The sequence below is a fragment of the Carassius gibelio genome, chromosome B7 (genome assembly GCF_023724105.1).
Source record: "Carassius gibelio isolate Cgi1373 ecotype wild population from Czech Republic chromosome B7, carGib1.2-hapl.c, whole genome shotgun sequence".
In the NCBI taxonomy this organism is placed as follows: domain Eukaryota; kingdom Metazoa; phylum Chordata; class Actinopteri; order Cypriniformes; family Cyprinidae; genus Carassius; species Carassius gibelio.
This window is the reverse complement of record NC_068402.1, coordinates 27,424,420-27,448,944: the sequence shown is the minus strand read 5'-3', so window position 1 is coordinate 27,448,944 and position 24,525 is coordinate 27,424,420. Positions and strand designations below refer to the sequence as shown.

General features: G+C 36.3%; 1 protein-coding gene across 1 annotated transcript in view; it reads left to right on the top strand.

The window, feature by feature from the left end:
• Positions 1–24,525, top strand: part of pcxb (pyruvate carboxylase b) — a 176,480-nt gene that overhangs the window by 80,172 nt on the left and 71,783 nt on the right. The window contains exon 10 of the mRNA XM_052560785.1: positions 4,641–4,823. Coding sequence (XP_052416745.1) covers positions 4,641–4,823 — 183 coding nt within the window. The remainder of the gene's footprint in view (positions 1–4,640; positions 4,824–24,525) is intronic.

Here is a 24,525-nt window from a genome sequence, read left to right as displayed (position 1 = left end):
AAAGTATATATATGATAGTGGGCATGAAACTTGTCAATTGTGTAATTGTATTAATCTGATCTATGGTGTTTTTTAAAGAGCTCTGAAATTAATTTGTTTTTGAAATGTGCTTTCAGACAAGTATGTGTGTTTGTTGGTGCTTTGTGAAGATGTAATTGACATTAAACGAGTAGAAGACAGTTAGAAATTAGATATGGCATCCTCTGAGGACAAAGAGAAGAGAAAAGTTTGAACACTAAATGAATGACAGGAAATTTTAATGATGTGGAGGATTGTGTGGGTAGAGGGGTGGAAGGAGAGCATAGAAAGAGAGAGCTGAAACCTGCTGGGTAGCTGTAATGTAATAATGAATGTAACAGGCTCCATACAACTCATATGAAAGTATATTTCTCTATAATGGTCAGTTTCCCTGCTCTCGCTGAGCTGCTTTTGATTATGAAGGAAGCAGCTCTTGAGAAGCGGCTCCTGTGGATTTCAGACATCACTAATTGGCTTAAGGGCATCTGGGTACCTGGATCTTGGCTGATCAATACAGACTAATCATTAAACCTTGATGATACCCTGAATAATTTGTGATTGGAGATAGACCCCCACTTGTCTGCTGTCATTTATTGATTAAATTATTTTACTTTCGTTTTCTACACAAAGAACAAATAAATGTTTTTAGTGTTAGGGTATGAAATCTGTGATTAGAGTAGACGAACGCTGTCAGTTGATTATCAGTGCATTATCAGTCGATTATCAGTTAATTCAGCCTTTTTATTAGTTGGATTTTGCTTTTTTTTTTTTTTTTCGGATAACACTTGCAGTGGAAAATTTCTGTATTATGCATAAAGGCCAGAGGGGTACTGAAAGTCATACATTTAGTTTTGTCAATGTACACCCAACTCACTTTTTTTTTTTTTTTTTTTTTTTTTTGCGTAGCATGCAATGACAATACAGAGTTTTAATATAAATTATGTATGTTTGCATGCACTAATTTTTTGTCAATACAAATAAATCCAATCGGGATTCAGACTCTGACGTTCTGTTTAAATGAACCTTAAACTTTGCAATCCAATCACCTTTTTCGTTTACATCTGAATTTGTGTTTTTAAACAAAGCCATCTCTGTACGTTTATGAGAAGTAAAACGTATCTAAACGGAGATCTTATAAAAGTGCTAAAAGTTAGTTGCATTCAAGTGCTTACGTGTTTATTTATTTTTCTTATTGATCATATTACTTCAGGTATAAAGCTATTTTGTCCTCAGTGTCAGTGTTGGCTACAGTTGGCTTTGTAGAACTGTGCTGTTTTCTGACAGTTTTCATATCAAGGCGAGGTATCTCCTGGAGGGCTACCTTCCTGCAGAGTTTAGTGCCAACCCTAATTAAACACACCTGAACCAGCTAATCAAGACCTCCAGCATCTCTAGGAACTTCTTGGCAGGTGTGTTGCAGCTAAACACGACAGCAGTGGCCCTCTAGGAGTGGTATTTGACACGCCTGCATTCATGTTTCCAAGAATGATGCTGTTTCATGTTTGTTGATATTTGTAGATAAGGTTAAATTGTTGTTAAATATCCCATTTTAATTTGATTGTTCAGTTTGCTTAAAGGGGTCATATTATGCAATATAAATATGAGTGTTACAAGCTCTTGGTGCATAAAGAAGATCTGTAAAGTTGCAGAGACTAAAATCTCAAATCCAAAGAGAGTCTTTAAAAAAAGTTAATGCCTTCCTAAAATGGCTCGTTCTAGCACGCCCCCACATGTCTATGTCACTGTGTGGGAAGATTTGCATAATGCCGCACAAATGTTCATCCAAAGAAAGAACACTTATCTTTTATTCTCATTGTTGCCGCCTCCACCATGTTGTGGAGAAGCTGTGTGTTTTGTTGTGAAACTAAGCTACTTTGTTTGGTCTTCTGAAAAAGGACACAACTAGTGGTTAAGTTGTAATTACAACACTTTTCCAGAACACTTCTATAAAGTGGGGCAGTTCATACTTTGCAAAGACAGTCTGGCACATCTGACTCACAACCTGTTAGTACGTTTACATATTTAAAGAATTTGCTACCGATTATTCAAACGTGAGTTAGAGCAATGTTTGCAATGGGTTTTATTGGTTTTGTCTCATCAGTCACAGTTTGGTAAGGGGCGTAACATTTCTATTGTAACAGCCAATCACAATGCACTGGTTAGATTGCCAATCAGGGCACACCTCACTTTTCAGACCAATTTTTTGAGCTTTGTAAAAAATGACGAAAAGGCGGGGCATAGAGGAGAAACAGTAATGTAGCCTACATTATGTGGAAAATAATATTTAACCTTAAACCGCATGAACACATTGCATCACACCAAATCCACAAATAATGTTTTTTTTAGTAACGTCATATGACCCCTGTAATTTGAAATTACAAAATCTCCTCATTAAAAAGAAAAAAAAAACAGTATAACAATTGATTTTGGAAAGATTCTTGTATTTAAAAAATAATAATAATCTAAAAGAGACTGGTTGTGATACAATTTACCCATTTAGGCAGCTTAGTAAATAAGTATTTGTTGAATAATGACACTTGCACTCATTCTTTTCCAGAGGTTCTTACCAGTGTTACCAAAATTACACAGTACAGAGAGAAATAGTTCTAGGGCCCTATCATACACCTGGCGCAAGGCACAGCACAAGTATTTTTGCTAGTTTCAGCCCGATGCAGTTCTCATTTCCCTTCCTGCGCCATGTTGTTTAAATAGCAAATGCATTTGCATCCATTTGTGCGCTCATGGGCGGCTGGTCTGAAAGCGAGGTGTGTTCTGGCGTGTTGATATTTTGAAGAAATGAAAATAGACTGTGCTATAGACCAACTCAAACCTGGTCTAAAGTTTGGCGCAATATTTTTTCTTTGTTATTTAAATATAAAAAAAAATTAAAGGATTACAATGCAAAAGAATATTATTGTGTAGGCTACATAAATATAAAAATGTCTAGATGTCATAACGGATAGTCATTGCATGTATCAAAATTAGGTTACCTATTTGCTCTTTTGCCAATTATGCTGTGTAAATAGCAAATTACACGAGCGCAACTGGCTCTTAAAGGGAATAGGAGATGAGACTCTGATTAGTTTACTGCACTTTAAGCCCAAAAAACACCCATTACTCATTAAGAGAATAGGGAAAACCCATTTAGACCATGCGACCAGGCTCGCCGACCATTTTCCCATCGTTAAACTAGCAAAAGTGGATTCAGACACAGCCTGAGTTCACCTGTGATGTGCACTTAAGACCATGCGTTTAGATCCTTAAAAAAGGGCCCCTAATGTCTAATTTTGGTAAAAGGATTTAACACTGTTAAACAATTTCGGTAGGCACTGGTGTTAATGTATTGTTAATTTTGACAGACCTACATCGGACAAAATTTAATCCTTATATAAATTATAACTTATTCTAAAAACAATTTAAAATCAACATAATATTTTGATTACTTTCAGCTATAGGTTCCAGTGGCAATATACTGAAACAAACAGCAAACAAAAAATACAATTCAGACATGTCTGAGCACCAGTCAGCATTACATTAAAAGCAGTGTTTGAATAACCATTCCTGCATTCTGTGACATTTCTTTCTTCTTTATTTATTCACAAATGTTTGTCTGATAAGAGTGCTTTATGTGAGGAGAGAATGACCTCAGCAAGAACTGGCATAGTTGGTTATGTAATGCGATTATTTTTTACTAATATGTGCCACAGCAGGCTGATTGCAGCATAAATAATGCAGGCATGCCGAGACTCACAACACTCTACAGCACACAGCACTGCACTGAAGAACATACCCATGAAATGAAAAATGAAAACATTAAAGCTTTATTAAAGTGTTGCTTTAATTGTAGCTGAAGCAGTTTATGTCTGTGTGTGTGGTTAGGCTTTAGAGCTATTGTGACCAGTAGAGTCCTGAGAGAGGCCGATTTGACTGGCTTAGTCTTTGCAGTTTCTTCAGAGTGGCTGCACGAGCTCTGATAACAACACAGCTATTTCACGATTCACGACTCAATGACGACAACGATGACGTGCGTTTCATGTTTTTTCTGATGCTTTCACTTCCCCTAATGTCCACAAATTTATGAATTTTATAACATTAAAACCCTTTGTCATGTAATATTGATGTTGTATTGTATCATGTTTATTTACATACAATGATACATACTGTAGATTACTTTTTATAGTTTTTTTAGATAATATACACTGTCTGGTTGCTACATGTAAAAATCATCTATTTATGTGACAAATATTAAATCTAATCTTCTTGTAATAAAGAAAGCATACACTGTATGAGCGACACATAGAGGAAGCATAAAGTTTCCAACTTGACCGCTCCATTTTTGCCACCTTCCCCAGCTGTTGTTAGTCTTGTTGATCAGTAAAACAAGACACGGCCAAGTCAAACATCTAATACAGTAACTGATGTGTCATATACATAAGCTTAAATAATGATTCTTATCGATTAATATAACACAAGAAGACAAAACACAGCACCTCATGAAACCTAAAATATTCCCTGTACCCTTTGTGTCAGCACTGTAACTGTATTGTTATACTCACACTCATCCTCATTCTAGTAGTATTTCTCCTGATTTAAACCTTTCTTCCTCTCCCATCATTCAACAGGTGTTTCGCAGTGGAGAGGGCATGGGCATTCGTCTGGATAGTGCGTCTGCGTTTCAGGGGGCCATCATCTCCCCTCACTATGACTCACTGCTGGTTAAAGTCATAGCCAGTGGCAAAGACCTCCCCACCGCTGCAACCAAAATGCACAGAGCTCTCACCGAGTTCAGAGTTCGTGGTGTTAAGGTAGGTGTAAAACCGATCCTTTAGGAATTGGCTGCTTTAATGGCACCTTAAAGCGTGATAAGCAAGGTTGGTTGGTTATCACCTGTTTTAATGCTGTAAAAACATTCATTCAAATGTAATTGTGTCTGAATGACAATGCTGATGTATAGCTTTCTCCAGGAACTGTAGAGCTCCTTGGTCATATTTAAGGCCATACACTGAAACGTTGGAAGGGAGTTTCCACGCACATTTTTTATCTTATGTATTTTGTGTTGAATTTTGTGATTTATGTTTACCTGTGTCAACTGTTAACACATTAAGGCTTTGAGGCTCCTTGACTTCTAAAACTTTCTGCATCTTTTGTATCTGACGAGCCCTTTGACAGTGTCGCTGTTTCAAAAATCCACAGAAGCTCAAGGGATCAGAGATTCCTAAGACATAAAGGCACCTTTTTATAGAGATCTGAGACTGTTACAACCAACAGTAGTCAAGTACATACAGCTATAACAGAGAGAAGGGACTTCTTTGAGAAAGTGTTGACTAATAATCAGCCTGAAGGACAAAAAAATAAGGTACTAGACAATAGGCTTGCATGTCCAAGCCGAAAGAAAAATACTGCGTATGGTTAAAGAACCACAGTCAGTCAGAGCATATTTGATGTGTAGTATGCAACCATGTGGAACAAGATTTGGGTGTCTTTTAAGTTGCTGTCAGTATGTTGATATTATTTAAAACAAGGGCTTGGTGACTCAATTTATTAGTCACTGTTGTTGTTATTGCAATCATGCCAGTTTCTCACATGCCCCAAAGCATTTTGTGTAATAGCCTAATCTCTCAGTCGGCTGTCCTATTTTAGGGTTATGAATCTCTTGAAATGATCAAGATTAGCCCACTAATGAATACTGTCATTCAGGCTTTTTTGTGTTTGTATTTTTTATGTGGATTTTGGTGGTCAAACTGGCCATATTTTTGGATCCACATAAGTGTCTTGTGTCATTAAACTAGTCATACCATACTGGCAGAGCAGAGATGGTTTCATCTGCCGATCAGACACTGTCCAATTAGCCAGAATGAGTTCTTCTGCCTGCAATATTTCACCACTGGAATCTCTCCTTACACTCGTTATCTTTATAGACGAGATGTCTGAACACCAGATCACACTGACCTGAAAGCTATTGGAGCAAGTGTAGTTTGAGCAAGTGTAGTATGTGTGCATGAAGTGGGGAGTAAATGGACATAAGGAGGAGAAGAGAAAGGGGTGGGGGGTGCTAGAGGTGGCAGAACAGCCAAAAGACCAACAGTGGGAGAGATGGTAACTGTAAATGACGTGCGAGTTGGTATTGCCCATAGCAACTGTCACCAACAAGCATGTCTTTTAAGAAGAGGCACTGGTTGCAGTGTTTTTGCATTTGGGAGAGAAAGACCCGTCGATGCCAAAGCTGAAAACCACCTCCAAGCAATGCAGTGAGCACAGAGCTTTAACGGTCACTGCACACTGCTCAAAACAAAAATGATTTGTTTGTATGTTGCAGAGTGTTGAAATATATATGTACTGTAGGTCGTCCCATTAGTCATTAAGCATTCCGAATGATTACAAAAGCATGCAAATGTTTTAAAATGTATTTGATGTTCTTTTGAACTTTTATAGAACAAATACTTTGATACAAAATTATTATTCCTTTTATATACTTTCACAAACAATTTTGTACTTCAAATAAAATGGTTAACAATTCTTTAATATGTAATAATAAAGCACTTATAAATACTTTTAAAAATCTTAGTTTATAGTTTATAGTCATAGTTGTTTTTTTGTTTGTTTTTTTACCTACAGGGACCAGTTTGATTTGAGTTATTAAACAGTTTAAATAAATAATTATTTATATAGTCAATTGATGCACATTTATGCTTAATGTATTTCGAAACATTTTAGGAACACTCACTCTTAATGCAATTCATCTCTCATAAAAGTAGGTGTAAAGAAACCTAACTAATGGCAGTTTAGTATTTTCCATTACTTAATCTTAAGTGAGGACTATAGTAAGTTACAGTTAACAGGTTGTTAATGATTGGATTAAAAGCATTATTTACTGTAACTCATTACATATAAGCTAATTAAACAATAATAATGTATTCATTGCTGTGACAATGAATGAAGAATTAACTATTAGTATATTGCCTTTTAATGTAATAACAATGTAAAGATTACAACTGTATACAAATTACTATAGTTTGCTAATTATAAGTACTTTGTTACTGTAAAATTATTGGTTTTACTGACAACAAAATGTATCAGTGGTGTGTGTGTGTGCGTGCGTGCATGTGTGTGTGTGTGTGTGTGTGTGTGTGTGTGTGTGTGTGTGCGTGTGAATTGTCACTAACTGTGGAAGCATGTTTCCAACAAAAGAGAAAAAAGGTAGCTGTTTAAAATAAGAAATTAAGAATGAGATATGAAATGATAGTTGCAAGATGTAAAGTGATATTTACAAGAAAGTTGCAATTGTGAGATATAAAGTCACAAATTCAAGAGTTAAAGGGATAGTTAGTAAAAAATATGAAAATCTTTCATAATTTACTCATGGTTATATTGTTAAAAATGTTTTGAAATAAGATATTATAAAGAATGTTGGTAACTACTTTTGATCATCATTGACTTCAACTGTTTGAACAAAAAAGACAATTCACAAAGTATTATTTATATTCCACAGATTAAAAATAAATAAATAAATAAATCTTGAGTAAACGATTAAACTAAATTTTCATTTTCAAATCTAACTGTCAATTTTAAAGATGCAGTTGCTGGAAATTAACTCATATGCATCATATGGAAATGCAAAAAAAAAGCACAACACTCCTTCACCCAACATTCAAGGTGTTCACTCTTTCCAGAAGTCATCCTTTGATTGGCTTCTTTTTGGTTGTCTCTGCAAATTACACTGGGATATAGAAGAAAGTGTTTTAACACTAAAAAACGAAAACACTTCACCTTGAAAGTATGAAAATATTACTTGATAAATCATCACATTTTGTGCCAAAATTCACTTTGCGAATGTGCCACATTGAATGTGATCTGATCAACTGTGCCTTTAGGGTTTTCTGTACAAATGAAAGTTGCTGAAGTCTTCTTTAGATGTACCTACAAAAGTGCAAATTTGGAAAAGATGTGTCTCTTCTCTAGGAGAGGAGATATGGAGAGCATGTGAAAGACTGAGGAAAAGAGAGGGATGTGCTGAAGTAGCAGTCTAATATACTTGAAAAGGTTTCTGTGCTGAGAGCTTGTCTGTATGTGGCATTTCTTGCTTTGAGCTATTTCTTGCTTGGTTTTGATGCGACTTGTTTGTTTGCAGGCGTATTTTCAGAGATGATGCTATGGTTGAAAATTGATTGCAAGGACAATGAGATGAGTGCAGGAGAGAAAGAGGAATAACATAATAAGGGAAAGAGTGGAGAAGCTTTTGGTGAAGTGGATCTGTGAAGAAAGGCCATTCAGGAAGCAATAAATCAAAGCCAGGTGGGCTTCTGATGTACCTCACACCTCAGTCTCAATCTGTCTTTACTTTGTCTTGTTTCTATTTTTCTTAGCATGTTTTCCATCTTTACATCTAATCATCTTTTTCAACCATTATCTGCCTTTCATTGCTATCTGGAGACACTTTATGACCAGGCAACTGAAATCAGTGAACTTTGGAGATAGAGTAAGATCAGACTGCAGTGTATAACAATAACACAGGCTCATGGAAAGTTAGGCAGCCTTATCTGTGCTTGAAGTGCTTATCTGTGCTGAGAAAATGAACTGGAGAATAACATTCACATGTAATAGATCAGTAGGATCACTTGAGCTTAAAGGGTTAGTTTCCCCAGAAATGAAAATTCTGTCATTATTCCCCAGAGTGTGTGAGCTGAGCACAGCAACAGCAGTTCCCTCTCCTGCTTAAAGTGCTCTGTGATCACTCTGTTGCAGCTCCACTCCAGGTTTTGCACTTATTGCAAATATTTTAAGCTTGTGATGGAGCAGTATAGGAGTGATCTTGGAGCGAATGAGAACACCAACATGCCGAATCTGCTACAGGCTAAATCGTGCCCACTCTGGAGCGCACGCATGTTCTGTCATTGACTTACCCTCATGTTGTTCCAGACAGTGGTTGTGACACTAGGCGTGTTTCCATTACCATTCAAATTGCGCAAATTGAGCTTGCGAATTGAAAATACGCATAATGGAAACGTGTCAATTTCACAGAAACGTATTTCACATATCTCGCAAAAATGTTTTTAACAGTCACATGAGGTGGTTTTTCAGTCACTGTGAAAAAGGAATAATTTGCAAAACTCTAACGGAAAATCTTTTTTTGTTTTTCTTCACATTTACAGATCAAATGGCATATGTAAAAAGTCATTTTATCATTCTTAAATGTACAATGAACACTACATATGTAGCCGTTCTCCAGTATAAGGGGCTTTCCCTAATATTAATGCTTAAACAGTTTACACTGCACACGTCTGCGGTGCAGTGTGGCTCTGATACGGCCACTGAAGCTGATTGCGGCCACGGTAGTCAATGTTTGTGTTCATTCCTGCCACGCCATGCACATTTCTGAAGTGGCTCTCTGTGCTGCTTCTGTAAAGATACACGCATACACCTCCTATGAATAAATATAGCCGAAATCTGTCAAAATCCCACCAAAATTCATTTGATTTGTCCAATTTTGTTGTGAATTCTGAATTAATGGGTGGGCTAGTACATGCTAACATATAACGGTAAGTAGAACATATTGCTAAATGCGAGTTTAGAAAAGTAGCACAGTGCAATGTCTTGACTTGTTAGCATTTTTCTTGTCTACAGGAAGAAAAAAAAATATTTTGAAATATTATTATTATGTAAAATAACTTTTTCTGTTTTAATATACATTAAAATCTAATTTATTCCTGTTTTATTCAGCTGAATTTTCAGCATCATTACTCCAGTCTTCAGTGTCATATGATCCTTCATCCTAATATACTGATTATTATCAGTGCTGGAAACTGTTGTGCTGCTTAATATTGTTTTTTGTTTTGTTTTTTAGAACCTGGGATACTTTTTTTCAGGATTATTTAATGAATAAACCGTTTAAAATAAGAGCATTTATTTAAAATAGAATAACAATATATTTTTTAACAATATACACTACAGTTTCAAAAGTTGGGGTCATTAATTGTTCTTTCTTTCTTTTTTTTTTAATTAAAAAATATTCAGGATATTCATGTTAAATTGTTAAGAAGTGATAGCAAATATTTATATTGTTAGAAAATATTTACACTTTGAATAAATGCTGTTATTGTTTACATTTTTATTCATCAAAGAAACCTGAAAAAATGTATTGTGTATATATATTTGTAAACAAAATCATAAATCAGCATATCAGAATGATTTCTTAGGGATCATGTGACACTTTATACTTGAGTAATGACTGGATAAAGTAATGATGGAAATTCAGGTTTGCATCACATAAATAAATTATATTTTAAAGGATATTAATATAAAAAAACATTTTGCAAGATTACTGTTTTATTTTATTAATTTTTTTTTTTTTTTTTTTTTTTTGATCAACTAAATGCAGCCATAAAGAGACTTCTTTAAATAAATCAAGTCTAATTGATTCCGAACTTTTAACTGGTAGTGTATATAAAAAAAATAAAAAAAATAAAAAACTATTCTGTCATAAAAACACAAGCTAGTCTTAAATTAATCATAACTTGGAAATCTTTCTTTGCCTCTCATCTTCATTTCCATCAGTCTTTGGGATTTGACTTGATCTTCAGCTGATTCTTCATGCATTTAATTGGCTTATGTGCTGCTTTCCTTTAATTGGCTCTTAGGTAAAGTTGGTCCATGTTCAGTTGTTTGTGTGTAGTTTGAGTATTGCGGTTTGTTGTGTATAGTAGACTTTGAGATTAATCATTAATCAGAATTGTTGCAGTGACGGAAAGATCAGACAGAAAGATCGTTAAGGAATACATGTATCATTCATATCAAAAGAGAGCAAGGAGAAAAGTGGGAGAAAGAAGGAAATTGAGAGATGACAGTAGGAGGAACAGGCACAATAAGATGGAAAAAGCCTTTGAAGAGGAATAGAGAGGGAGAGAGTTGTTTTTTATTGAAGATACAGTAACATTGAGAGTATGAGTAATGGTCTTACACTCCGAACAGCTGTTTCCTAAAGAATCACATCAGAAGTATACAGCCCGAATCTCACACATAATGCACACTCAAACGGATCAGAGTTAGAGCTGAAGTGTGTCATTTTTCTTCTATTCCAGCTTAATATGCAGAGACAACTGTAAGTAAGCCATTTATAGGCTGATTCCTCTAAAATAAAGTGTAAACACTGTGGCTCTGTGACTGTTAAACCAATGGTACACAGTACTTGTTTGGTGACCGTAGATGTGCAGAAATTACAGATAAACATCCACCTCAAGGGTTTTTTTCACTCAAATAAATTAAATCTGTCATTATTTACCCACCCTTATGCCTTAATATAACTTGTTTAACTTTTTTCTTCTGAACTCACACTCAAAGGTATTTTGAAGAATTTTAGTAACACTTTTAGTGACCTTTGACTTCCATTGTAAGCCGTTGAGACATTTTGCAAAAAAATTGCACAGAAAATGAAAGTCACACATTCATTTTTATAGTAACTATCCCTTTAAGACGACATAATTTCTATGAAATTGTGTTGAAATTAAATCTTAATTTGACCCATTAATAAGTATTTAAAAAATTGCTAAAGGTGATGTTCGCATTTTAGAAATATGTGTGTTTGTTTACCTAGTTACATGCATATGAGCGGAACACCTTCCAGTAAAGCGCTCTGTCACACACATGCACACATATATGCACATGTTGAAGGGGAGGAGTAAACGGAGCTTTGAAGCTTAATGGGGATTTTGCGGTTGGGAATTGCTGTGACCGCCTTTGAAAGCAGCAACAAAAAGTCAAGATTGAGAGGGAGAGGACTGAGTGGGTAGATGGATAAGGATGAGTTGAAATCCAAAAAGAGGGATATAAAATGTTTTTTTTGTAGGTTTGAGCTTTTATGCTGTGATCTGAGGGGTTTCGCTGTACTGGGCTGGATGAGTGTATCAGGGGGAATCTGGACAGCGGTGGCATTTCAAACCTCCAACATCAAAGAGTGTAGGCATCTATCTATTCCTGCGATACTTGACACACAAACTCATACTCAAGCCAAAGTGCTAAGCATATGGATCGGGCCTTGAATCATTGGCTCACTGCATGTTATTTTGTGTATCGCACCACTACCTACAAAAAAAAAAAGAATACAGTATATATAAATAAACAGGAACATAAACCATGTTGGTGGTGCTGGTGGAAAATGTTGTATTTATTAATATTTCCATATAGTTATTCATGTTTTTTCTTCTGTGAAAGTTTCTCAGATACATCAGACTTAGGTAGGATGATCTCATAGCTAATCAAAATTATTTTTTTCATCTGAATCCTTGAGTTCTCCTGAATCTCTTGGCTATGTGGTTTTTTGTCCAATTTATGCAAATATGTCTTCCGACAGTATATGATTGAAATAGCTATAAAATCTTATGATTGTGTACATTTATACTATAAATGCTTCATTCATATAGGACTGGGAATATACCACTTTACTGGTGACTGTATGTTTTAATGTTTTGTTTTGAACACATTCTTCCGGACTTATGTCTAGTAGACACTCTGGATATATATGTCAAATATAAATAAATGAATAGGGTTAAAAAGCTAACTTTGCTCTTAATCCAGAGTGTATCTGAATCTAGAGGTCTTGTCCATGTTTGAAATGTTATGTTTGCCTGCTTTGCTTCATGAGAATTACTTGCTCCCAGATGCTTTCATGTACAGGTGACAAACTCAAAGGCACACGTTTAGACTCAATCCAATGGCTTATTTGATTTTTCCATTTCTTTGATACTACAAAATGTAGTGGTGATAGCCAAAAACATGCAGGTACCAGGTTTTCTTTTTAAAACCCTGAACCAAAAGCAGGTTTGTTTTTCATCTTTTAATCACATGCGATTGAGCCGGAAATACATTAGTGAAATGGTAACTTTTCAGTGTTTGTTGTGGTGTTTTAATTTTTACTGAGGCTTAAGATTTTATGACTGGGAGGTTAAAGGGTAGACTGAAGTCATAAATAATTTTGGCAGTGTTCCACAGCCAAATGAAAGAGCTGGTTTCTGTCAAAGGTCTCAGGACAGTAGGAAGGTAGTAGTAGGCAGAAAGAAAAACAATAGAGAGGGATCCAAAGGTGACTTCGAGAAAGAGAGATAGCAGTTTTAATGATCTTCCTTTTTATATCTACACCTCAATTATACTCTCTACTGCAACCGGAGACACAGACAAGGTGTAGGAGATCATTACACTGCTCGGCCTTAAAGGTCGACCAAAAAAACACACAAAAACCTTGTAATCTCCTCTCATCCTCCAAGGCTTCTGCTTCCTGTTGCTTTAGAAAGAAAAATAAGGAACCCACACAAAATTCATAATGAATATATCAGTGAAAAAAAAAAACTCATGGCCTTACACAAAAAAACATGTAGACTAAAGTTTGCTGGCTAAATTATAAATGTGGACAAGCACATTACTCCATGCAAAGTAATTACATAAAATTCATACTAAATTATAGAATGGATAGATACTCATCAGGTACATTGCAGCCAGGATAGAAAGGCATTCCAGTATAAACTATCTAAGCCAAGACTTCCTGCGAAACTTACATTTGAGTGTCAGTACTCCCTTGACTGTGTGCACAGGCGCACTTCTGTAGAAATGGAGCATAATTGATCATTTCATATTCAGCACCCCAAGCATCACCTCATAAAAGAGAGAGATGGTGAAGCCAGCCACACATCTACAGATGTGAAGAATGAACCAAGAATGGTTCTTATTGCCGCTGCAGACACAGACAAGATTTAAAGGGTGAATGGTTATACTCTGTATGCACTTCCTTTTTTGTCCTTGAGGAAAATTTCCTCGGTACATTTAAAACAGACTGAAATCACTCTCAAGTAATGTGTATTTATACAGAAGGCTTTCTATAAATATTGAAATGTTAGTATGTACTTTCAGTTTTACCACATTCCATAATTTACAATATTTCATATGGAAAATAGTCTCAGGTTATGTATTTAACTTTGGTTCCCTGAGAAGGGAACAAGACACTGGATCCTCTAGAGGTTGCTATGGGAAATGCCTACAGCGTGACCGGTGTATGAAGCATATATCTAAAAACGACTATAACATTGGCCAGCGACAGCCTATGATGTCATTACCCCACATGATCATAGAATAAAAGGGCACCAGGATAACAAGTCATCCACTTCTTCATCTGAAGCTTGTGTCCGCAGCATGGAAAGGAAACTAGAAGATGCAGTGTCTCGTTCCCTTCTCAGGGAACCATGGTTACATATGTAACCTGAGATGTTCCCTTTCGATGGAACTTCAAACTGTGTCCTATGTGTCGCTATGGGAAACGAGATACCCACTCCACCATGCTGAGTGGAGTGCATGCCAGAAAACTACAGCAAGCACTAAGTACCAACTCTGCCATAGCCATGGGAGTTGCCACAAAGGACATCTTGAGGGCTGTTCAGTAAAATTATTCCTTTCGGCCAAGGGCCTGAGCTGCACAGCCTAAATTAACTTACCTTTTAAGGGCTGGGCTAGAAAGCCCAAGCCTAGGGCAAAGTTCAAGGCTTGGAATCTGAAAATCTCTTTTCTCTGTATGGTGTTGAATTCGTTTGAACAGACAACATGCCCCAAAGAGGAACGTGTTCAGTCCATGCTAGCATACTTGAATACATTCAGGGGCAGGACAACGGTCCCACTGAAACTTTTTCAGAGGCTCCTGGGCACATGGTTGCCGCAGCGGCACTTACACTGCTCCGCCTGTTACATATGAGACCGCTCCAGCACTGGCTTTATGGCCGAGTCCCGAAGTGTGCATGGAGGCATACGCCTTGCCTTGAACCGTCTCAAAGGGCACTTATGAGGTAAGCACGTGCTGGTCTGAATGGACAACACAGCAACCATTGCATACATCAACTGACAAGGTAGCCTGCGCTCCCGTCGCAACTCGCCTGCCATCTCCACCTTTGGAGTCAGAAGGTTCATAGGGCACTTCATGCTGTTCACATTCCGGGCCTGCTCAACCGTACAACCGACGAGCTGTCTCAAGCAATGCTCCTGGGAGAATGGCAATACCATCCCCAGATGGTCCTTCTGATTTTGAGACGTTTCAGAGCTACTCAGGTAGACCTGTTTGCTTCTCCAGAAACCTCTCGATTCCCCCAGTGAGTCTTCTCACACAGACACTGTGCAAACCGGACGAGGAGCAAGTCTTGCTAGTGGTATCATATTGGCCCACTCAGACCTGGTTCCCTGAACTAGTACTCCTCACGACAGCCCCTCCTTGGCTGATTCCTATGAGGAAGGATTTACTGACTGGCATAATTTGGCACCCGCGTCCAGACCTTTGGAAACTCCATGTTTGGTCCCTGGACAGAACTCAGAGGTTCTAGGTAACCTGTCCCAGGAGGTAGCTAACACCATCACTTCGGCGAGAATACCTGCACAAATTTTTGGTCGACGATCTGTGCCTAGAGTTGGGCTGGCTGACTCCAAGGTAATCCTGAGGCCCCCGCCCAGCTACATGCCCAAATGCGTAGTGGCACTGAGAGGCACCAGGCACAGAATACTTAGCATGCACACTTAAGAGCCTAAGAGAAGATGTCTCCCCCATGAAAAAGATAAAGATAGCAGGCCAGTGTCTAACTCACTCAAGCCCCGAACATGCTTGCTCTTCACCACACACACAACACACCAGCTGTGTGGAACTGCAGGTATCAGAGCAAAGCCTCTGGCGAGAGAACATGCATTCCTAGTCATGTTCAGCTTAACTCTAACATGAACAAACAGTCAGTGAAGATGAAGAAGAGGATGACGTATTATCCCAGTAGCCTTTTAAACTGTTAGCGCGAGAGGTAATGACATCATTGGCATTTTTAGATATATGCTTCAGACTGTGGTCATGCTGAATGCATTCCCCATAGCGACCCCTAGAGGACACAGTTTGAAGTTCCCTCGAAAGGGATTTTTTTTTTTGTTGTTTTTTGATTATTATTAAAAAAAAAAAAAAAAAATTCCAAGGCTTCATTTATTTGACCAAAAATATAGTAAAAACATTAATATTGTTATTTTTTTTTACAATATTAAATAACTTTTTCATAATGTAATTACTGTGATAGCAAGGCTTTAAAATATATATGGTAACACTTTATAATAACTGCATGCTATTAATCATTAGTTAAGCATTAGGAAACAGTTAATTAATCATTTATAAAGCATTAATAAACATTTATAAGCAGTTTATAAATACAGATATAAATGCTTTATACCTGATTTAAAAGCATATCTATAATGTGCTTTATAATTGTTTTTTCATACTTTATTAATGATCAATTTATCATTTCTAAATTAAGTATAGCATTATTTACACACCAGTTATTAAGGAGTTGTCAGTGGTTCATAGGATCACTTAGAAATTGTAAGTAAATGATTAATAAATTATTTAAATGTGCATTCATACATCTTTTTATTCAGACATATAGTAATAGTTACTTATAGTGTTAATAAATGGTTTATTAACATGTAACATTTCTACTGTAATTCAGGGTTAATTCAGGTAGTTATAAAACATATGTAGTTGTTAGTTAACTATTTTTGTGAGCTCATCTAAAGTGAGGACTATTTATGCCGTGTAAAGCTTTTACAAATGAGATTTAAAGGCTGTTAATATTTATATGTTCTGTATCACTGTGTTGTGTTTGTTTCCGTTTTTTGTTTAGAAGATAAATGAGCCTTTAAATATCCTTTATAAATGCTTTACAAGGCATAACTAGTCCTCACTTTAGATGAGCTCACATAAATAGTTAACTGACCACTACTAAATGCTTTATAGCTACCTGAATTTACTACATTTCTTGTGATCTTATGAATCACTGGCAACTCCTAAATAACTGATTTGTAAATAATGCTATACTTTTGTATTTGTAAATAATGCTATACATTGAGAAATTATAAATTGATCATGAACTGCCTATTACTGTCTATTAATGCTTTATAAATTATGAATTATCTGTTTACTAATGCTTAACTAATGATTAATAGTGTGCAGTTATTATAAAGTGTTACCCATATTTATATATATATATATATATATATATATATATATATATATATATATATATATATATATGTGTGTGTGTGTGTGTGTGTGCGTGTGTGTGTGTGTGTGTGTGTGTGTGTGTTATTATTTTATTATTATTAATTGAAAGTTTAACAGAAACAACATATCTGAAATATAATTGTTTGTAACTGTTCTTGAAATCAACTTCAAATCAACAAAAATAGCTTTTATTGATTTCTTCATTTTCAAAGTACATCTTTTAGTCAGGGATAGATGATAGGAAATAGATTACAGATGATGACGAAGTTGTTCTGTCACAACATCTGTAATATACGTCTGTAACTAATTAATTCTGTGCCTTCCCAGATGCATGCGAAAGGCTTTGGAAAAGCAATGAGTAATTTTGTTTTGCATGCACACTTACATTTGTACATGATTCCAGATTCACAGGCAGCCCACATTTCTATCTTGTTTTGTGCTGTTAGGTGGGCTTGAATATGTAGGAGAGGTTACTCTGAGGTTATGCTGAAAACTGAAAATGGTAATTGAAAAAAAACAAAGCCTCTAAATGGGTATCTTCAATGATTGTTGGTGCTTCTGTTTTGCTATGACTGATTAAACTGATTGCATTTGATGTCACACTTGTTAATTGTCAAGGCAACAATTCTTGATTGAAATGGAAATGGGAGTCTCTTTCCCCCACTGTTTTGTCTTTCATTTATATTCTTTTTAAAAGGGGTTCTACTATGCTCTATTACAAAGTCTTGATTTTGTTTTGGAGGTGTACTAGAACTGGCTCTCATTCTAGTTTTCCAAAAATCACATATATTACAACAACTCTCTCCCTAGTCTGGCATTAACGGCTCGAATAGTTCCTGTATCAAATGAAGGCCCACCTTCTGAAATACTAATTGTGCTGTGATTGGTTCGCTGAGCCAGTGTGTGTTGTGATTGGCAGCACTCTGTGTCTGGTCTGGAAATGTCATATTTGCATCAATGTTGCAACAAATATTGCATCCAAATCATATCAATTTGAGTGTGATTTAAACCCAGATGATTGTAACCACTCTAAGTTCATCTGCCTTTGGATGTGTCTCCAATATAGTCATAACACTGGTTTCCTTCTCTAGTGCAACTCAACCAAGTCTCGTCCCATTCGTCGATATTTGTGATATCACAAATCCTGGAAAATATGCGTTGTAGTCCAAGAGTCATTTGTTGTAGTTTTTTAAAAGTGATATCTTAAAAAAAAAAAAAATAAATAAAAAAACTCCTTTTAAATTTGACTTTGAGCTTTGTAAATTTGCAGATGTTTTTATCCTCAAACAGCAACATTACAGACTAACTAAAGTGGAAAGAGTGAAAAAGCATAATAGCACCCCTTTAGAACAAAATTCCAAGAATTTACATAGTTTCATTTATTCCCAGTTATTTTCCATTCTCATTCTTTAACTGCTTTCTCTGCTTTCTTTTCCTCATCTAAGTCTTTGTGATTAGCAGTCTTTTTTTGTATCCGGACACTACTGTTGTCTCTAAATGATGTATTATCGCTGGACGCATGTCCTTGTTTTATTCATTTCCATTTATTTATTTATATAGTTTGATGTGGCTGCTAAGTGCCTCTCTGTCAAACCCTATGTTATTTGCAAATTACGCCAGGCCACCCAGAATACTGAAAGCCAGCATAAACTAACCATTAGCTGACAGTGTGTGGACTAAGCAGAGGGTTTTGATTAAAGCACCCTCTCCAGGTACCCCCCCACCTACAAACACACACACAGTACTATGACCAAAAGCTTGAGGCAATATAAATGCTAACATTTGAACCTATAACAAAAATAAAAAATATATAAAAAATATATAAACAAGGAAGGATATTTCCTTACAACTTGCATAAAAGCTCTTCATCTGGACATAACATAAATAAAGTAAGCTGTTTTTAAGATTTAGAACATTGCTGACCAGAGATGGATTTAGAGGGAATTGGAGAAATATACCTTTGAGGGTTTTTGTTGTTGTTGTTGTAATTGTTTAACATTATTTTATCATGGAAGACAGGTAGGCTCAAGAGAACCTAAAGAGAACATTACACATATGTGTGCTGTAAACGCTAACATCTTTGCCTCTAGTTAGCACTTGGCATTCGTGGTGTGAAGCTGATCTGTGGTGTGTATTTCTTGTGTTAGCACTGCCTGTTATCTCCAGTGTGGGCTTTGCTCTGCAGGGGAGATGACAAGTGCAGGCCATGCACCACTGAAAGAGATCAAGACAGAGAGAAGCTGGGTGTGAGCGTAGAGAATAGAAAGTAGGTAGCTGAAGCTCTCAGCAGGGTTGGTCAGTGGTTCAGGGAACTAGAATGATTAAGTTGTATAAGAGTGGATGAACGTTCTCTGTTCCTTTGCTGGTGAAATGTACAGAAAAACAAATGCAGGAAATTAAACAATGTGATTAATTTCTGCACGTATGCCAAGCTGGGTCAGAAAATATTAACCCAGACTCATTGGAAAAAAGTGCCTGTGGCGACATTACTACAAAATGATGTTTATGTTGCTTCTTGCACATTTTGTTACTGTTTCAAAGTGAAAAATCCAGTGAGTGGCGCTAAAAACACATTCAGTATTGTCCAAAACAGATGGAAGTGATTCTAGCAATGTTGTATTAAATTTTTTGTTGTGTGTAAAAAATAGGTAAAAATATGAAGATATTTAAGGTATATTTAACACACAAATTGAAGTATCATCAGTATCATCATTTACTTACACTTAAGTCATTTTGAACCTCTTTGACTTTTTTTCTTCTGTGGAACACAAAGGGGGATATTTTGGAAAAAAAATCCTAAATTTACGTTTCCACTGAAGAAAAACTTTTATACATGTTTGGAACAACATGTGGGTGAGTAAGTGGGTGAGAGCATTTTTATTTTGGGGCTGAACTATTCTATTTAATAGGCCAACAAATCCAAAATCCTTTTTGTTGAGCAGAGTATATAAATAAATGTTCTAGTGAAATAAAAACAAACCGCTTTACTCCTCTGAGGTTATCTGGACTTATTGATAGGGTAAACCTTCATCATGTACAAATTCATGTTCTACCTTTTAATGTTGCCATCAGAATGATCTACAGATTTGTTTTCTTTTCGAGCTGTGGCAAGTCTTTATAAATCACTGCAAACAAATCTCTTTGTCATTCTGACAGTCAACAGCTCCAGTTGGTTGCCAAAGCCAGGTGGCATTACTTGTTACCATGCCAACAAGTTGTTCTGGACTAATTCATTTGCTTGTGCGACTGGCAAATTGCCAGATAAAGTCTGTTAGTATATTTGACGTTAGCAAGAATGCATACAACTGATATTAGTGAATATTTCAGAACATTATGCGTACCAATTAGGTTATCAAAGTTAACTGCATTTAGCCTTGAAGTCTAGTCATTTCAGAGGTTTTAATTAGGCTAGAATCCATTTAATAATATCATTAATGTTGTACTGCAAATGGCCAAAATATGCCTCTAGCAAATCCAGTGATTTGTTAAAGACGAGACGTTCACATAATGAGATGAAGTTGTAAATACTGTTTGTATGATTGAGTGGTCAATCCTCTTCCTAACAAATTAAGTACAGTGTTTTGTGCCACAATAATTGTGAATTATACGGAAGAAAATGGTGGGTGGGTAATATCTTTGAAATTCTTCAAACAGAAGAAAATCTTTCCAACATCAAACAACCAACATACTGTATCCATATGCCTCAATAGGTTTCTCTTGTGCCATCATCAGTTGAATTATCATTAATATATATATAATTTTCACTGATTTCTTCACCCAGAAATAAAGATGGCATCTTATACTTACCATTATGACATTTCAAACCCATCATTTCTATCTTTTGTGAAACATTAAAGGAGATTTAGCTGCTTTTTTCCATATAGTCAAATAAAAATGGTTAGATAGACTGCTTTTATAGTACTTAATGCAGTTTTTGTCCTTCTTGATTAAATTATATCTTGATTAAATTATATTTTGTTCTAGGTAAAGGCGGGCGCACATAGTGCAATTTTTGCTGTCGTACGAGTTTGCATGCAATATTTTTTCAGTTATGTGGAAATCGTGTATGCTCGTATGGTCGCATCTCATATCATGTGTGAGGAATTACGAGTCGAGCTGAATGATCACTTCATTTAAACATGTCTAAAACGTTTGTGAGCTATCGGTTTGAATTCGTGACGTCCGGTTGAACGAGCCGTTTTGTTGATCTATCTGAAGTTGACCAAACAGGAACTAGGGAAACCACAGAAGAAGAAAGATGAAGACGGCAGCGCCACAGCGAATGTGGACTATTGACCAGGAGGATAAACTCACTGAACACTGACAGGAACTGTGAGCGTTGTATGATGTTTCTAGCAGCGTGTACCATGCTTTTTAATTCTCTCTCTCTCTCTCTCTCTCTCTCTCTCACACACACACACACACACACACACACACACGCATATGTAGTTTACGGGGACTCTCCATAGACGTAACGGATTTCTATACTGTACAAACTGTATATTCTATCCCCATATACCTCTATCCATAGTATTTTTATTCTAAGTATTTTTTTAAGCCATTTGGTTTACGAGGGCACAGGAAATGTCCTCATAAACCATGTTTACATTGTAATACCCATGTCATTATAGACATTTGTGTCCCCATAAACCATATACAAGAACACACACACACACACACTAGGGTGACCAGATGACCCGCTTTCCGGTTGCTGAAAAATAACCTGTATGTGTAGAAAACAGTCACGGCTCTTATCAATATTTAAATGCAGTTATGAGAGAGGGAGAGCAGTTATATTAGGCGTGTTTCGACTTGAAGCAGCGGTGCACAGCATGATCATGACATCAAAGTACCGCGAGAGCGATTCGAATGCATTGGATCTGTGTGCTCTCTTCTCACTCTCGCGGTACTTTAATGTCATACAGTGATCCTTCTGTGCAGTGCTGCTTCAAGTCGAACGCGCCTATCAACTTCGTGTGATTGCTTCGGAAATTGGCAGGTCGTAATATCGTGTCATATATCACCTCGTCTGTACGATTTTCAAATAAACTCACTCATGACGTGTGCGTGGACGTACGATCTTATGGCTATCCGAATTCGTGTACGCCCACCTTAATTCATAAAGTGTTGCAACCTAGAATATCTGTACATTTTCGAAAGTTGCCCTACTAAGTGCTTGACAGACTGACAATCCTGGCTGGTGAAGATAGGGTTAGGAATTAGGATAAGGTTTGGCTTCTGTGTTTTGATTTACTCAAAAGTGTGATATTATTCCCTGCATTGTTCATAGACCTGGTAATAGAAGGTTGCAGAAGTCCAAAGGAATCATCTTAAATTGAGGTGAGAATGTCACCAGAGTGACGTTTTGGTGGTGCAAGGCTATAAATCGCTACAGTTATGTTTCCCCTATGAGACTGCCCTGGATGACAAGTTCATTCTTGGCCATTCTGAAGCCAGCCTATTAGAAATGAACCAGTTTATGTGATTTGGTTGAGTGCAGAAACATTGTAAGAATAAACTGTGTATGTGTACTGTGTGTGTATAAACATCAATCAAACTGGTTTTAATTAGTCAAATTGGGCCAGAATATTTGCTGCAGGCATGTAAAGTAGAGCTTGATGTCCTTTATTTTAGGCTACATCTCACACACGCACACACTCTGGGACTGGGTGAGAAATAGCACATTTTCTCATCTCTTTTTGGCCCATCTCTTTCAGACACATACACGGTCATGGGCACAATAATCACTGAGCCAACTTTAATCTTCTCAAAGACCACTGGAATCCGATTATGTAACACAGATCAGGTTATGGCCATTCATGCTATAATAGTCTGTTGTTGTTGTTGTTGTTTTTCTTGTTTGTTTGTTTGTTTTTTAATGTAAATTAGGTTAAAAAAAAATAAAGAAAAGCATTTAAATGGGATAGTTCATCAAAAACTTTAAAGCCCTCATTTTCTCAACTTCATATCACTTCAACTATGTATGACTTTATTCTGTGGAAAACTAAAGAAATATACAGTACTATAGTCAATACAGTGAAAGTCCATGAAATCCAAAATAAAACTGGACCACTTTTACTTTCATTGTTTGAGCATAATAAACACATTTTTTTTTCTAAGAAAGTCATACCACAACAGGGTCAGCAAATGATTTTTGGGTCAGCTAACTTAAGACTACATGCACAACTGAATGTCTGCATGTTTTTGCATTTTCTAAAAAGAGTCAGAATTTAGTCAGAATTAGACATTAATGATGCAGATTTCTCTCCATTATTCAGAAGTCCTGGGTGGGTTTGGCCAAATATAAAGGCCTAGTGTGTCTGTGTTCCCAGAACCTGCTGTAAGCTTGTCTGTTTCTGTTGGTAAATACAGAAGGCAGAGACACACACATACACACACACACACACACACACACACGCGCGCGCGCGACTCAAGCCATCTTCTCCCCCTCATTTCACCTAAGCCATTCTTAAATGGGCTTTATTGGCAATGAGATAAATTCTGGCAAAGTACTTACATGACAAAAATACCGCTAACGTGACACAATTACAGGCACAATGTCCTCTCTCTTTTTCTCCAGCTCTATCCATTGTGCTCGCTCACTTTAGCTCTTCCTCTCTATGTGTCTTGCATCAGCACTCTTGCAGACAGTGCAGTCCATCCTATCTCTTTCCCTCAATCCGTCTCCTTTCCTGTCTTTATCTTAGCCTCACACACTGCCCTTCCTCAGCAACTATCTCAAACTCAAGATAGACAGGACATGGCAATGGAAAAGAGGGAGAATAATTTAGCAATCAAGTCTCCTGGCCTCTTTTTATAGCAACAAAAAACTTATGTAACTTAAAAAGTAACTATTTTCATCCTACCTTTACTTAGAGTGCGTAAAAGTGCTGTCCCTAATTTATTTTTAATGAAGCTTCTGTATTTAATACAAGGTAAGCTCAGCATTCGTTGTATAATTTTGATTACCATAAAATACAATATTGAGGTTTATGGTGTAGACGTGGTGATAAGGGTGCAAAATCTGAGTAATTTAGCATTTAAAATTTGCACCATTCACTGCCATTGTAAATGTCTCTCAGATTTGTTTTTGACGAGCTGAAACTGAGTTTAAATACATTTTTGTGGTAATCAACATAATGCCATGAATGTGGTCGGTTAAGCTTAACTTGTAATGACCCAGAATATTCCTTTAAGGATATAAAGGCAAGGTAACAATGGTTGCTTTGGCAAAATAAGATATTAAAATTGTTATTAATATCAGTGGTTCCCTTATTTTAATCTTCATTTCTATATTCAGTAAAAAATAAAAAATAATTACATTGACATTGAGTTTACTCCAACAAAAAATGTAACTTTGTTTTTCACTGCTAGTATATTTCATGAAAAACAAAAATAAACATTTCTGGCAAAACAGCTCATTATTGTCCTTTTCATCTATTTCTCCAAGCAAAACA